The sequence below is a fragment of the Alosa sapidissima genome, chromosome 1 (assembly GCF_018492685.1).
Source record: "Alosa sapidissima isolate fAloSap1 chromosome 1, fAloSap1.pri, whole genome shotgun sequence".
NCBI classification, from domain to species: domain Eukaryota; kingdom Metazoa; phylum Chordata; class Actinopteri; order Clupeiformes; family Clupeidae; genus Alosa; species Alosa sapidissima.
In genome coordinates, this window is record NC_055957.1 from 17,116,413 (window position 1) to 17,131,784 (window position 15,372).

The 15,372-nt window shown below is 40.1% G+C and overlaps 1 protein-coding gene and 1 long non-coding RNA gene across 4 annotated transcripts in view; one reads left to right on the forward strand and one right to left on the reverse strand.

The window, feature by feature from the left end:
* Positions 1–15,372, forward strand: part of LOC121714928 (oocyte zinc finger protein XlCOF7.1-like) — a 43,565-nt gene that overhangs the window by 21,376 nt on the left and 6,817 nt on the right. For 2 of the 3 annotated variants that reach the window (XM_042100174.1, XM_042100155.1), the window contains exons 2-5: positions 1,753–2,043; positions 2,149–2,281; positions 11,170–11,265; positions 14,364–14,424. In XM_042100174.1, the coding sequence (XP_041956108.1) occupies positions 1,753–2,043; positions 2,149–2,281; positions 11,170–11,265; positions 14,364–14,424 (581 nt within the window). The remainder of the gene's footprint in view (positions 1–1,752; positions 2,044–2,148; positions 2,282–11,169; positions 11,266–14,363; positions 14,425–15,372) is intronic. The other variant, XM_042100165.1, reaches the window with a different exon arrangement.
* Positions 4,101–9,002, reverse strand: LOC121714946. The gene is made up of 3 exons (XR_006033488.1): positions 8,803–9,002; positions 5,205–6,047; positions 4,101–5,059 (listed from the first exon to the last, which is right to left on the reverse strand). It is a non-coding gene; the product is annotated as an uncharacterized LOC121714946 (long non-coding RNA).

Consider the following 15,372-nt stretch of genomic DNA (forward strand, 5'->3'; position numbering starts at 1 on the left):
GACTTTCCGGACATGGGGAAATTGGCCATGTCCTTGGTAAAGATGACTAAAAAGTGTAGGATTTATATTTACAATGACATTGAAATATGCATTATGTAATTCATAACACTTAAATTAACAGGTTTGATCCTTTGAAATACATTTTGACACATTTTTACATTGTTGAGAGCTCATGAAATGGACCGGACGCAAAAGGCACCGGTTTCGTAGAATGACCCATAAAATAAAAGATATATTGTAATCTTCTGGTGTTCTAAGGGAGGCTATTAAAATGTTATTTAATAAAATGTCTAGCCCCCCCCCCAAAAAAAAAGAAAAATCGAGATTCGTATTGAACCGTGGGTCAAAAATCGTGATACAAACCGAATCGTGAGGTTGGTGTATCGTCGTTACAGCCCTAATATACGCGCACAGAATCACTTTGCAGGTGCTCTCTCTCTATCTCTCTCTCACAGCAGGACCAAGTCAAATTATGCTTCTACGGCCACGTCCACACAACCAATGGGTATTTTTTTTTTTGTGCTTTCACTCCTTTAACGATAGCGGTAAAAAAAACCTCATCCACACACATAGGTGAAAGCGACTTGAAGTGCTGTAGTGCATATGCCTGGCTAGTGGATGCCACTGTGACAGTGCAGAACGTAGATATAGGGTGCAAAGACTAATTTGCGTAGAAGACAAAACAAAAGCAGTGGCGTGAAATAAGGAGACTACAGACAATTCAGTTTTCAATTCAACTGTTAAACTAATAAAGATGATTTTCTAGGCATGTGATTGCTTTATATGTGGACATGCTTTTACGTTCTGCACTAGGTCTGGTATAGAGCAAGTTACACTGGAGGTTACACTGGAGAAAACATTAAAATGCGTTAAGTCATAAGTTGTAGTAAGCTAACTAAGTTAAGCTAACAGTGTTCTTTCAACTTAGCCACAAAAGGCTGATACCGCCTGCACATAAATCATGTTGGGGAAAGAAAAACATTTTAATATGACCAACAAATGGTTTGGTTTGTTCTGACAAGCAGAGTGTCAGGTCGAGTGCGGTGGCTGAGTTGAGGGGTAGGGCTATGTCATCATCAAAATTGCCGGCTACACTGTCCACACAGCAAAAGTTAACCGGATTCAAAAAAATCCACTTGGGAACCGGGTTACAAAAAAGATTGGTTACAGCCTCCTAAAATGCCAGCCTCGTGTGAATGCAAGGCCTAACCCTTAACATTTTTTTTACCGGTTTCAAAAACACCAGCCTCGTGTGTACGGGCCCTACATCAACTGCTAACCGTCAGGAAAAGAAAAACAAAAGTTTAGCGATCAGGAACTGTCAGGAATTTTGCAAACACAGAAGGATTACATAGAGTGGTCATGAGATGTGAGGGAACATGGATGTGTTCTCCATTTAAGGCATGTAATCGATAGTGGACGTGCTCACAGACAGCTTCAGACACGGAGCACATAGGCCTACTTTCACTTTCTAAACCAAAATCATGTAGTAAAGACTGTGTTGTTCTCTCATTGACGCCTTTAATAAGGAAAATGTGATTTCGGTTTGTGAAATGTGTGCTTTACTTATTATTTTTATTTTATTTCTTGCTCTTCTACTTTTTTTACAGTTTTTTTCCCTTTGCACAGGGGGGAGTTGCTGTCACGGTCCCTCATTTCACTGCTTTTTGTTTCTGTTTGTGCAAGTGACACATAAATCTCTTGAATCTTGAATGACCCTTGTGTAAAATGTGCGGTGCCTTCATCTTACAGGATACAGACTCCAAGGTGTCAGAAATATGTATCATCCAAGGTTGCAACAGAACTGAAGAACTCCTGAGTTTCCCTAAAGACCCATCAACTCTGCAGCAGTGGATGGCTCTTCTTGACGGCAGACTGAAGCATCCAGTGAATTCTTCGAGCACAGTGTGCAGCGTCCACTTCACTCCTGACTGCTTCACGAACTGGCAGCAGAAACAGTCCGGTGTGGCTGCCATCTTAACGCTCAAGGCTGATGCCCTGCCATCACTCTTTATGGATGATCGGAGCAAGGTATGGGAATGGGTAGGGGACAAGACTGTCAGCCAATGGTTTATGTGCAATGCTTTCATACAAACTCTAGCAATGACAAGAGTCTTGTCTTACATGAAGTCTTGTTTCCAACACTAGGTGCAGGGGTATTCACCACAAACACGGAATGTGGACTGCCAGTGTGATATTGGAATGTGGACTGCCAGTGTGACACAGAGATCAGTTGGAACTCAGTTGTCCAAAGGCACTCTTCTCCATGTACGCAGCAAAGGTATGGGGTCACCAAGACAATAAGAAATTACCTGCTACTCCAGTGGAAGCACTGTACATTCAGTTGAGTAGAATGCATTTTTGAAGTACAAAACAGGAAAAGTACATGTTTGAAGTGCAGCCTGTCTTAATGTCTGTTTGCTCATCTCAGACAGGGCTGTATGTTAACCTTTTTTGCACGTAGCACCAGTGCTACACAGTGAAGTGATGTGTAGCACCAGCCACAAAGCCTGTAGCATCAGTATAAAGAGCCACGTTGAAGCCTGCAGTAATGCTTTTCACTGATGTTATGGCAGTCTACTCTGCTTATTGTTTTTCGGGAATGTTGCACTCCTGTTTGTCATTGTGCACTAAACACTAAACACGCCAATAAATCATCAGAAAATAAATCATCAGAAATATTGCTGGCTTGTGCTTCTTCAAGCACCCTCTTTACGTTCGTCCTAATGCCTGGTAGTTGTCCGTGGATTGGCCTATATTTGGAGTTGAAAATGGAAACGTCTTTAGACATAGAAAATCGATTCAATGAACACTTATGTCTCAAAAATCGAACGGGATTTTTTCACAAAAGTGACAGCCCTAGTAGCAGCTAAGGACTTTGGTTAAACTTGTACATTGTTGCAAACTAACCTGAAATAACATGCATTCAGCAATGTTGTGGTAGTCTGCTAGTTCTAGCAAAACTATGGTAGGTTAGTTTATCAACTGTCTCTGGGTAGAGCCTTTGAACAGGTGGCTGTGCACAAGAGCTTTGCTGAGACAGTGACAGATCACAAACATGTTTTTTCTCTTTATTTGTTTCTTTGGAAAATGCAATGCCAAATGTCGGAATGTTAGGAAGACATGTAGGTTGTAGAAAATGGGTTCATAACTTACATCACTGAATGTAGGGAAATTCAGCAGATGAATCCAAGAAAGTTTTTCTTTGCATGTCAAAGACGGCGCTGTATTTCACAAATGTCCCTAGCTGGTCACCGTTATTTTAAAATGGTGCAAGTAGATGGAGCTATGTATATGTATGCCGATTTCTAAGTCCATAGGCATGCTTCGAATTGGTGGTGGTGGTGGTAATTAAACATGAATAAGACCACATTTATCAATGGGTTCCACACTGTCCCTTTAAAGGTTGGATTTTTTCATCATTTTTAATCAAGGCATTAAGATCAATTTCCAAAAGATGATTTGTTTTATTCTTCTTCTTAGTCAACTTTAGCATGGTTCACTCATTCATTAAAAAAAGATTCCAAGTCGAGTCCACTACTCATCCGAGTCAAGTCCGAGTCGAGTCACTATTGATCCAAGTCGAGTCCTTATTGATCAAGTCGAGTCCGAGTTCCGCACTAAAGTAAACACAGCCTACATGTTTTTAAACTTAAACTGTGGTGCCGCAGCTCATAGGCGCGTGCTAATGGCGGCCACTATGAACTTTCATATATATTTTACCTTCATAAACGAAGCATAACGAAGGAAAGCCCTCTAATTGGACAGGCAAGACTGACAAGTAGACGGGCCTAGGCCCGTCCAGGCCTGCCTGTGGCTATGCGTATGCTCATGACTACACTCCTAATAATAATACAAAACAATTAATTATATTAATATAATTAATATAATTAATTCATTGTACGATATTCGTTGTACGATATTCCTGGCTCCAGGGAGACGTGGTCCAATGGTGAATGCTAAGCACAGATGATGTTAAACTTATAAAAACATTGTAAGACTAAAGTAAAGCACACACATCAACCTTGGTGCTGGGCCAAGGAACAGGCCTAACAATATAAGTCAAAGAAGTCTGCCACACCAGTATTTGCTTCCAATTATCTTTTACTTATACTTAACTTCAGAAAACACAACACACAAAAATGCATATCTCGCATGCATAATCATGTTATACAGACATGTTGCATTTCAAGTACATCAGGTTCGACACCATGCCACTACCCAACCTTGCCCGATGAGGCCTCATTAAAATGCCATCTTGACTGAATACTTTTTCAATGGGCACACTGGAGGCAGGGATGGAGAACACCTTTGTTGCAATCTGAAAGAGGGCAGGTGTTACGAAATCCAACCAATAATTTCAGGCAAATTGGATTACACAACATAAAAGAGTGATAACAGGTTTGCGGTGGAAATCATATTTTAATATTTTCCTTTGTTCACTATATTGACGAATATGATTATAACATATTGCAAAAAAAAACCCCGTTAACAAACAGAAAAGCCTGGGTGGTTACAAAAGGACAGAAAAAGGAAACACAAAAGAAGGCCTCATGCTTACTTACTGGGATGTTTAACTCCCGTGCCCGACGCACAGTTCGCAAAACAGGCAACTTAAGATGTGAGTCTTCCGGGTCAACTAAATAACTACCCTCTACTAAACCTAAACTAAAAACGTGCAGAAAGTAACCACTAAGGTAAAACTAAAAAAGAAATATTAACGAAGTTTAAGTTAAGTGGTTGTTAAGTAAGTAAGAAAAGAAGTTGCGAGTGTGCCAGCGTCTGTCTACACCGAATTTGTATTTGTTTTGTTGCCAAAACTTGAGGTATTGAGATGAGATTGAGGTAATGTTCTCCTCTGTAATCAAGTGGAGGTATGCAGTCAGTTTAGGCTGCACAGAAGGCTTCTCGGCAGAAGGGAGAGTCTTCCTGTAGTGGGAGAACAGTCTTGGCTGCTTTTCAGGAGGAGACTCTGTCACTGTTGCATCACTTTCCTCTAATCCAGTGTCTGCATCTGCTGTTGGTGGCACTTGGTCGTCACCCTCTGCCTTTATGTACTCTGTAATGAAAAGGGCAGAACACTATTTACAAGTACGTTACTGAATATCATGGGCTTTATTGTAACACCTTAAGTTATAATAACATTCCATCACTGAAATCGTTACACTTGGCTGTTGTGAACTGCTAACAAAAAGAATTCTCACCTTTGATGTCATTCTTCAAACGTTTTTTGCTGAGACAGTCCGGTTGCACATCATGTTCCAGCCACTGGAAACCGAAAGTGGGGTCTAGCACGGATGCTACAAAGAACGCATTTGTGAAAGGAAACTTCGTAGGGCATCTTTTTTTGATATTGGTGTGGACACGTCCTGCGGACCCCACGCAATTCTACGCCCATGTGTGATGGGATCTTCAACTTCAGCATCACAGGGATCCTCTCGGGGAAAGCTGGTCTGGAAGGCTTTCCTCATGTTTGACACATTATCTGTTATTACAAACATTATCTTGCCTTTAATCGGGTACTTCTCAACACAGGATTCAAACAGCATGGCAATGTTTTCGCCTGAGTGTTTCCAATGCACTTGCTCACAGGCGAGAAGATAGGATTGAAGGCTAATTTCATTGGTTGTTTCATCTGTTGAGTCACTGTGTCACTGTGTGAGTGGTCACCCCAAGAAATGACCTCATCTTCCTGTCACTCCATATGTCTGTAGTTACAGAGACCCTGGAAACTTCTGCCAGCCGGCTCTTAATTAGCTCCTTTTTGGCTTTCACCATGCCTGGAATGGTCACAGGGGTAATAGTGGACCTTGCTACTGGCACATACAGAGAGTCAATGACATGAATAAAGTGCCTGAAGTCCTGATGGTCAACGATGGAGAGGGGCAAGCCACATTTAATTATTAGGTCTTTGACAAGGGCATCACTTATAGGCTTTTGACGTGGATGTTTCAGGTCGTAGATTTTCTGCTGTCCACCAAAGAATGATTTAATGGTGGTCGAGGTAGCAGATTGTGACCGTGGAGGAAGCCTGGTATTCTTGGAACCTATATGGGAAGATAGGATTAACTTTAGCTCCTGATGCCAAACAGCTTTAAACTTTAATATCAACAAGAATATTATAGGCCTATCATCATTAATGTATTTATTTGCCCATATTGTAGCTCAGCTGGACAATGGGGAGAATGTGACAAGACAGCCCAATGTAGGATTTAGGCTTTGACCAACAGGGCATAACCATAGCCGGAGTTGGTTTATTTAATCTCAAAATTCAAACCTAAAGTTCACTTCATACAGATTAAATTGAATAAATTCACAATCACAGTTCCTAATTTCAAATTTAAAATAGTTCACATACAGTTCATTTAACATTAGGGTTGGGCACCGAAACACGGTTCTAATATGGCACCGGTGCCGACGCAAACGGTAGTAACTGCATCAAATAACAACATGGATTTCGGTGCCTCATTTCGGTGCTTAAATAGCGTTTTTTTTTTTCTTTTTTCGAGGCATCACTGCATGTCATGCGCCATCTCTAACATCTTAACGTCTTGCTCTGATAGCAACACATCCAGATACAGTTAGCTAACATGATAAACACTGGATGTATAGACCAGAGGGGTGCACCACATAGGCGAGTGGACAGTGTTTGACAGCTTGCGTGAGCCCAAGTAGCTTACTTTAAAGCGATATTGCGAGCTCTTGTCAAAATCTAGCAGTGGGCCTAACTACACACAAGCAAAAGGCAATGAAACAACATCAACAGTAGGCTAGCCTATACGTTACACAATATCCTTGCTAATGTGCTAACTGACATTTATTTGAAATGTTATCAGCAAAGTTGTAAGGTGAAAACTTTATTTCACGGTGTGTTAAACAACATAATAGCATAGGCTATTAATCTTTCATGTGCATGAGGCCCATATAGCATCACAATGAATATGAAGATAATGTTAAAAGTAAGCTGGCAAAAACATAAATATGTAGGTTACATACCTGATGTCACTGAGCTGTCAAAGAGGCTACGAAACCATCTCCGTACGTTATCGCTAATTAAAATCAGCTGACTGGTGTTAGCGCTAGCCATAGTTGCTGTTAAAATGTCTACTAGGCTAGCGCTGGGAATCTAAACACTTCAACACCGACATGTAGCCTAACATGTTCAAAACTACTGCGTGTTATGGATTAAGACATGAAATTTCTTGAAGCATTTGGGAATACACTGAATTAACTGGAAAGTAGAGTCCCTGTTAGATTTGCTTCCTTGCAAATGCCGTTGTCCATGACCTGCCAGTTTTATGGCAAGCGGTTTTAACATACCTTATGGCAAACCGCCTACACTGGGTAAACTTGAAAGCAGAGTGTGCATGCATGGCAAGCTGTTTTAACATTTAAATGTATTATTCGTAGGAGCAATGAGATATTGATAGTGAATTGAATATAACAGTTCAATTTCATGTTCAAATTTGTATAATTCAAATCAATAAAAAAAGGCAATTCATGCTTTAGACCATTTTAATTTAAAACATTTTTAAAACAAAGACCGGTTCAGGCACCGGCACCGTTTTAAAAGTATCGATTTAGCACCGGTATCGGATAAAACCCAAACGATACCCAACCCTATTTAACATCTTAAAGAGTAACGGTGGGTTTCCACACAGCGAAACACCTCGCAACAGCGAAATTTCGCCTCGGGGGCGTGACCGCTAACCTTTTGACTGCAGTGTCTAGCCAGTGGTGGCAAGCGAGCTAATTAGGCTATTCAGCTAATTCGAACGAGCTAATTCTCGACTAAGTTGATGTTGCCTATAAACAACAATTCATGTTCATAGAAACAACAAGGCCAATAAGACATAATATATTTCATACCTGTGTTGCAGCATGTAGCCTAGCTGTCTAGCTAGGTTTACAATGCAATCCAATGTCCTAAAATACTAGCATTTCGCCTGTCAGCTAGCTAAAAAGATCGAGTGCTTAAACTAACATATATAGTGGTCTATTTAGTGGTGTATGTGCTCTGACTAAGTTCGTGTGGCATATAAACCACAATTCGTGTTGATACAAGTGCCAATGTTCGTGTAGAAACATTTTAATCACATACAAATTTTCGTGTTACAGCTCAGGTAGTCTCCGCCATCTTGGTCAGACTTTTTTGTAACTCCCGCCTCCAAACACAAAGACGCGGACCTGATTGGTTCTCGAATGGTCCTCATTTAAATAAAGTTAAACTTTGGCCAACTTTGTTTCGCCTGCCTCGGCGATTCGATTTCATTTCGCCCAACCAGGGCGAATTTCGTCTCCATTCAACCTTAATGAAAGCGACACGAAATTTCGGTGTGTGGAAACACACCGTAAGGGAAAAGGGTGAGAATGGCTCTCTGCGCTTATCTGCTCACTGTTAGCCGCAAATTAAAATAATGTCCCTGCCTGTTAATGCGCATTTTTTCTACCACGCTGGATGGTTTTCCATCAGCAGATATAGGTAATGGAACACTTGTAGCAATTACTGTGATAGGTAGCGAATGTTATTTCCTTCTGAGCAGGCATCAACGTAACGTACATCGCTTCAACAAGCGGCTCTGGCCTCAACCCTTGTCCATTCTTTTGAATTACTTCTCTGAGTAATTCAAACTCAGTTTTACCAGTAATTCAAACTCAGGTTTACCACCTCGTCGTCCATTATCCCAGTTTTACCAGTAATTCAAACTCAGTTTTACCACCTCGTCGTCCATTATCCCTTACTTAACTAGCTAGCCAACCATAATAGCAGTTAACGTTAACTTAACATAGCATGTCACTTACTTTTCTAGATTCAGTTTTGACAGATGTCGATTAAAATTTGAGGTAGTCTCTGCTGTCTCCTTAATTGTTCTGTGACATATGGAGCATTTTGCAATGCAGGTGAAATCCTTAAATGCGAAACGGACAATCTTCAGGGCATTCATGTGTCCTCCAGGCATTTGGCGCCATTAAAATTAACGTTATTGTAGAAACATGGCGTGACGTGTGATTTATGACAGGAAGCAGTAACATTCCATTGCACTAATATTAATATTAAAAATAATTTAGATATTAAAATCATACACCAAATAATATTCGAATGACATATTACAATTATAGCCTAATCAGTGTTTCCCCTAGAATTTTTTCCAGCAGCGGTGCTATTACTTTGGGGGGGGGGGGGGGGGTTGCGCATTTTTTTTTTTTTTTTAATAATCATACCTTCCTGTTTCTTTTGTGGACATTTTCAGCTTTCTTTTACATTATTGGTTAAAAATGATAGAAGAACAATGAAATGGCACAACCCAGAAAAAGATTATTTACAATTTATTTAAATTTGTCTTAATGGCAAAGGCCACACCCAATCTGTGAGCACTTAATTTTTCTGGGCTTTTCAAAGAACATCTCTAAGGCTCTTTGGTAATTGAATTGAATTGTTGGGGGGCCATTAATGCTGACACGCATGCACGTAGCCAGATGCTCTCCTTGTAGTCTATTTCTCAGTCCCAAAACAACAAACCCACGTATAAAAAAGTAAATACTCACTTTTCTTCTACATCACTCCCACAGTTACCATACAACTCACTCACAATTAACTCGAAAAGGATCTAGGCTACTTGATTGAGGTGCGACCGTTCGTCTCACCGTCAAGAGAACGCTGAAGTTATGAGAACACGTCTTTCTGATAAGAGAATGTAGGCTCCTATGTCTAATGCCGCAAACGTAGAAAAGGTCTGTTTGTGATAGCCTATTATAGCTAAGTGGACAGAATTTAGGCTATACGTATATGCCAACATATGCTCATATTTCCTTTAACTATCAGAAAGTTTAAACAGGCCTAGACTGTGTTCGCCTAGCTTTCCCATGCAAACATTACATGTAGCCCTACGCTACAAGTCTAGGCTACAATTAACGTTAAGACCATACACCTTGTAGCACATTGGTTTACTCTATTGCATTACTTACGTTTTAATAATTTGTCGTTGAATGTTGATGGAGGCTCATCTTTGGGAAATCAGCACTCTGGATAAAATTGTCAGCCGGAGCAAGAGTTCTCAGAGTTGACGACACCGGACGTAAATCCAATCAGCAGAAAGAACCGCATCACAACAGTAGGCTAAATCGCAACAAACTTTTTTCCCCCCATGTTAAATTAATTTCGGTAATTATGAATTGGTTTCTTTTATTTGATGTAGGCTAGGAGAGGAGGATGCATGTTTCACATTAGTGTCAATGTGTCAAAGCAGGCTTTGGATCAGAGGAATTGCTCAAGCTTAACATATGGCATAGGCTACAAGCCAATTCACGGCATACAAACAGCTTCGTGATGAAATATACCTAATATCATTTTGTATTGTCACCAGGCCTATAAGTAGGCTATTTATTGTGTAACCTACAAGTGAACGATGACACCATAGGCTACACTGTGGCGGAGCAAGACCCCATCAGTCGGATAGCTAAACAATGTAACTGTGTTCAGAACGTAGGCTAGCCATATGGGCTGCAGACTTGTCTTTGGGCTTGTAATCACCTGACACATCATGCCGCATATATGTCCTGAATAATGAGAGGCTAAGTGCTGATTTGATGCACTTAACTTACTCAAGACTTTCAGAAAACAATTTCTAGATGACGTTGGCCGTTGTGCTTTTACAGTGTGTTAAGTGAATCTCGTGATATTATGTTGCAGCGGCGCTGAAAATCCAGCGGCGGCACTGCGCCGCTGTTAAATACACTGTAGGGGAAACACTGCTAATGACATTACAAAAAAAGTCGAGTCTGTCTCAATTTCCGAGTCTGAATGGTCTGAATGTACAAGTCCGAGCCCAAGTTCGAGTTATTCAGTGCTCAAGTCCAAGTCAAGTCACGAGTCTCTAAATTTAGCTCATGAGTCCTGGACTCGAGTACTACAACACTGGCACAGACTGATTTTTTTTCTTGTAAATATGTTGCAATGTACAGCCATGTCAGATATGATCATAGCACTTGAAAGTAGCCTAAGGCCTTACTACCATGTGGTGCATCCTTAACATCATGCAACACCGAGAGATGGATGCGTTGTTGCCACCTTATAACCTTTTGGCGATGAGAGTTCATTGTGTTTACCTTGCGTCTGCATTCCAGTCCTCTGACCCTCTGGTTTCACATGTGTGTGTTTTTTTGTTCCAGCCATTCAGACTCCTGCAGTCACACACATCTCCCTTGGCGATGATATGGACTTCCTGTTGCACCCTCCAAAAAACATCACTTTGAAAGAATCAGGAAGTGAGGCAAAATATTTTTTCCTAGTTTGTTTCTCCAAAAGATTTGTGAACAATTGTTTGTATTTGCATAACAACTCAGGGTGTGGAGGACCATCTAAGTGTGTTTAACGACAATGTTCTCAGGATATTTGACTCTGTAGCACCTACCAAGCTTAAAAAAGTCCCCAGGAAATGTAAAGCACCATGGAGGTATACCACAGCAGTAGCGACTCAGAAAAGTGAATGTAGGAAAGCTGAGCGTAAATGGAGAAAGAGCAAGCTTCAGGTTGACAATAATATATTCAAAGGCAAACTTCAATCTTACAACTATGAGTTAAGAAAGGCTAGACAATGTTATTTCTCTAACATCATTAACAAGAACATTAACAACTCCTGTGCACTGTTTGCCACTGTTGATAAGTTTACTGTATAAGAACAAATCCTCCAGTACATCTACCTCAAGAGTTTATGTCATCTGATAAATGCAGTGTTTGCTTCCTTCTTCCAAAACAAAATTGAAAATATTAGAAAAAACATTAGCTCCACCTGCTTATGTAATGTCTTGGTTAAATCGTCAAATACACATGTAGCCTCTTTATCTAAATTTACTGCCATTGATAGAAAAACTCTTGAAAAAACAGTGATTCAGCTCATCATTAAGTAACTGTCTTGACACCTTGCCCACAAGCTTCTTTAAAAGCCTCTTTGATTGTGTGGCATTTGAGCTTCTAAAGATTGTGAATGGCTCTCTTATTTCAGGCATTTTCCCAGCCTCTCTTAAGACTGCAGTTATCAAACCCCTCGTAAAAAAAAGAAACCTTGATAGAAAGAAACCGTGCTTAACAACTACAGGCCCATCTCAAACCTTCCCTTTATAGGCAAAGTTATTGAGAAAGTTGTATTCAACCAAGTCAATAACTATTTAAATAAAAATGGCATCTATGATCAACCACAATCAGGCTTTCGCCAACACCACAGTACCGAAACTGCACTTGTAAAGGTATTAAATGATATCCGCCTGAATACAGATTCAGGTAAAACAACTGTCCTGGTAATGTTAGACCTTAGTGCAGCTTTCGATACCGTTGATCATGTGATCATTACTTCTCAACCGACAAGAATGCTATGTAGGGCTTTCTGATACTGTCCTTAGATCAGGGGTGGGCAAACTGCGGCCCGCGGGCCGGATCCGGCCCGCCGAGCATTTTCATCCGGCCCGCCGAGCATTTCATTTGGTTATCAGGCTGCTCGCTATTTTTTTCCTGCGATAGAGACGACGTTGGTTAGCCTTACTGCAAACTGCTTTTCACTCTCCTTAGAGAACGTTTGCAATGTCAATGTCAAAACATCATGTTAAATAGAGATAACATCATGTTAAACTAAGTTAACTCTTAGTTATCTCCTTTGCAGCAGATCTAACGTGAACATTATGCGATCCATTTAATTGGGAACAGAGCCATATAAAGGTACCTTTATATGGCTCTGATTGGGAATGCGTCTGCACTCACGAGAGGGAGAGAGAGCCGTAGGTTCCAGCTGGCTTGTCATTGTTGATAATTGATATCTCCTTATAAGAAACTTTTAAAAGGAAATCATGAAGGCAACAGTAGTTCCCACTACTGACCATTTAAAAACTGTGAGAGGGCCCAGCCGTAGGTACAGCACTAGCCATAGCGGAGGAGGCAGAAGATCATTGAGAAATAAACGTGAATTAAAGCGACTGTCTTAAAGCGACAGTGCACAATTTATACATTTGTTAAACAGCATAAAATTAGCAGTATTTTTAAGCAATTCATATTTTAAAAGAAATACTTTTCATACTAAATTATAGGCTATATTTTTGAAAATTGGCGGCCCGCCGGCCAATTTTCAAAACCCAATGTGGCCCTTGAGCCAAAAAGTTTGCCCACCCCTGCCTTAGATGGTTTAAGTCTCACAGAGAGTATTTTGTTTCTATTGGTACCTATGTATCTGAGAAACATACTATGCCATATGGGGTGCCACAGGGATCCATTCTTGGGCCACTCTTATTTAACTTGTACATGCCCCCCCTTGGTGAAATATTTCAAGAGTACAAGATTGCATATCATAGCTATGCAGATGACACACAGGTCTACCTTGCATTGTCACCAACAAAGAGGATAGAGTACAAATAGGTGCTTACTTAGAATCTAAAGCACTTACAACTAGGACTCCAGTAAGAAACTTAGGAGTCATCTTAGATGGAGACCTGACTATGAATGATCACATCAAAAGCATGACTAAATCAGCATTCTGGCATCTCAGAAACATAGCTAAGATCAGAGATTTTGTTTCTAGACAGGATTTAGAAAAGCTTATTCATGCTTTCATATCCTGTAGGGTAGATTATTGTAATAGTCTCCTAACTGGCCTCCCCAAGCAGTCCATTAGACAGATTAAATTAATTCAAAACGCTGCTGCTAGACTGTTAACCAAGACTAAAAAGAGAGATCATATTACACCCATTCTTAAATCTTTACATTGGCTCTCAGTTAATTTCAGAATTGATTTCAAGGTTCTACCCCTAGTATATAAGTCACTGAATGGACTTGGCCCCAAATATTTTTCTGTAATGCTTCCCCAATATACACTTAGGTAGGGAGCTTAGATCTACTGGAACCTGTCAATTAGTAATCCCCAGGGTTAAAACCAAACGAGGGCAAGAGAAAGAGAAATGGCATTTAGCTATTATGCCACACAGCGCTGGAATCAGCTTCCAATAGATATTAGATTTTCCCCAACACTAGAGTTTTAAAAAGAAACTAAAAACTTTTCATTTTTTTCATTGATTAGTTTTTAGGTTTATTTTTTATTTATTTATTTCTATTTTACCTCCTATTCATTCAGTCTTATTTCCCCCTTGATCTATGTAATTATTTTATTGTATTAATTACTGTTAATCTTTTTATTTTTGTTTCTTTTAAGCACATTGAATGACATTTTGTATGATAATGTGCTATATTAATAAACTTGAACTTTGTGCACATTTATAAGCTTTTCTTGCTAAATTTCTTTTAACATGGTTCACAGATAACATTCTACCAGTGGAAATATATCAGTTGATAAGAATTGTTATAACTTACCTTTCTGACCCTGCAGATCCAAAAAGAAGCTCTTCCTACGTGCTAGGGATGCAACAGTACACGGTGACCACGGTTCGGTATGTATCACATTTTTTGGCCACGATAACGGTACAGTTTCGGTATTTTAATACAGAAAGTCCAGTTTAAGGCGAGTCACGGCAGGTAAAAACATCGCATTTTCATCCACTGGCTAATTTCGAGATTTTGGGCTAGTTTGCTTCCTTAGCATGTATTTTGCCACACTACTACAGGGGTGGGCAAACTGCGGCCCGCGGGCCGGATCCGGCCCGCCAAGCACTTTCAACCGGCCCGCCGAGCATTTCATTTAGTTATCAGGCTGCTCGCTATTTTTTTCCTGCGATAGAGACGACGTTGGTTAGCTTTACTGCAAACTGCTTTTCACTCTCCTTAGATAATGTTTACAATGTCATTGTCAAAACATCATGTTAAATAGAGATAACATCATGTTAAACTAAGTTAACTCTTAGTTATCTCCTTTGCAGCAGATCTAACGTGAACATTATGCAATCCATTTAATTTGGAACGCGTCTGCACTCACGAGAGGTAGAGAGAGCCGCAGGTTCCAGCTGGCTTGTGATTGTTGATAATTGATATCTCCTTCTTATAAGAAAGTTTTAAAAGGAAATCATGAAGGCAACAGTAGTTCCCACTACTGACCATTTAAAAACTGTGAGAGGGCCCAGCCGTAGGTACAGCACTAGCCATAGCGGAGCAGGCAGAAGATCATTGAGAAATAAACGTGAATTAAAGCGACAGTGCACAATTTATACATTTGTTAAACAGCATAAAATTAGCAGTATTTTTAAGCAATTAATATTTTAAAACAAATACTTTTCATACTAAATTATTGCATTATACATTAAATGTATTTTTTTTATGCGTGTGCCGTTGGGGGGGGGTTGTGCGGCCCGCTGGCCAATTTTCAAAACCCAATGTGGCCCTTGAGCCAAAAAGTTTGCCCACCCCTGCACTACTACAACAAAAAAGTCTGATTTATACATTAC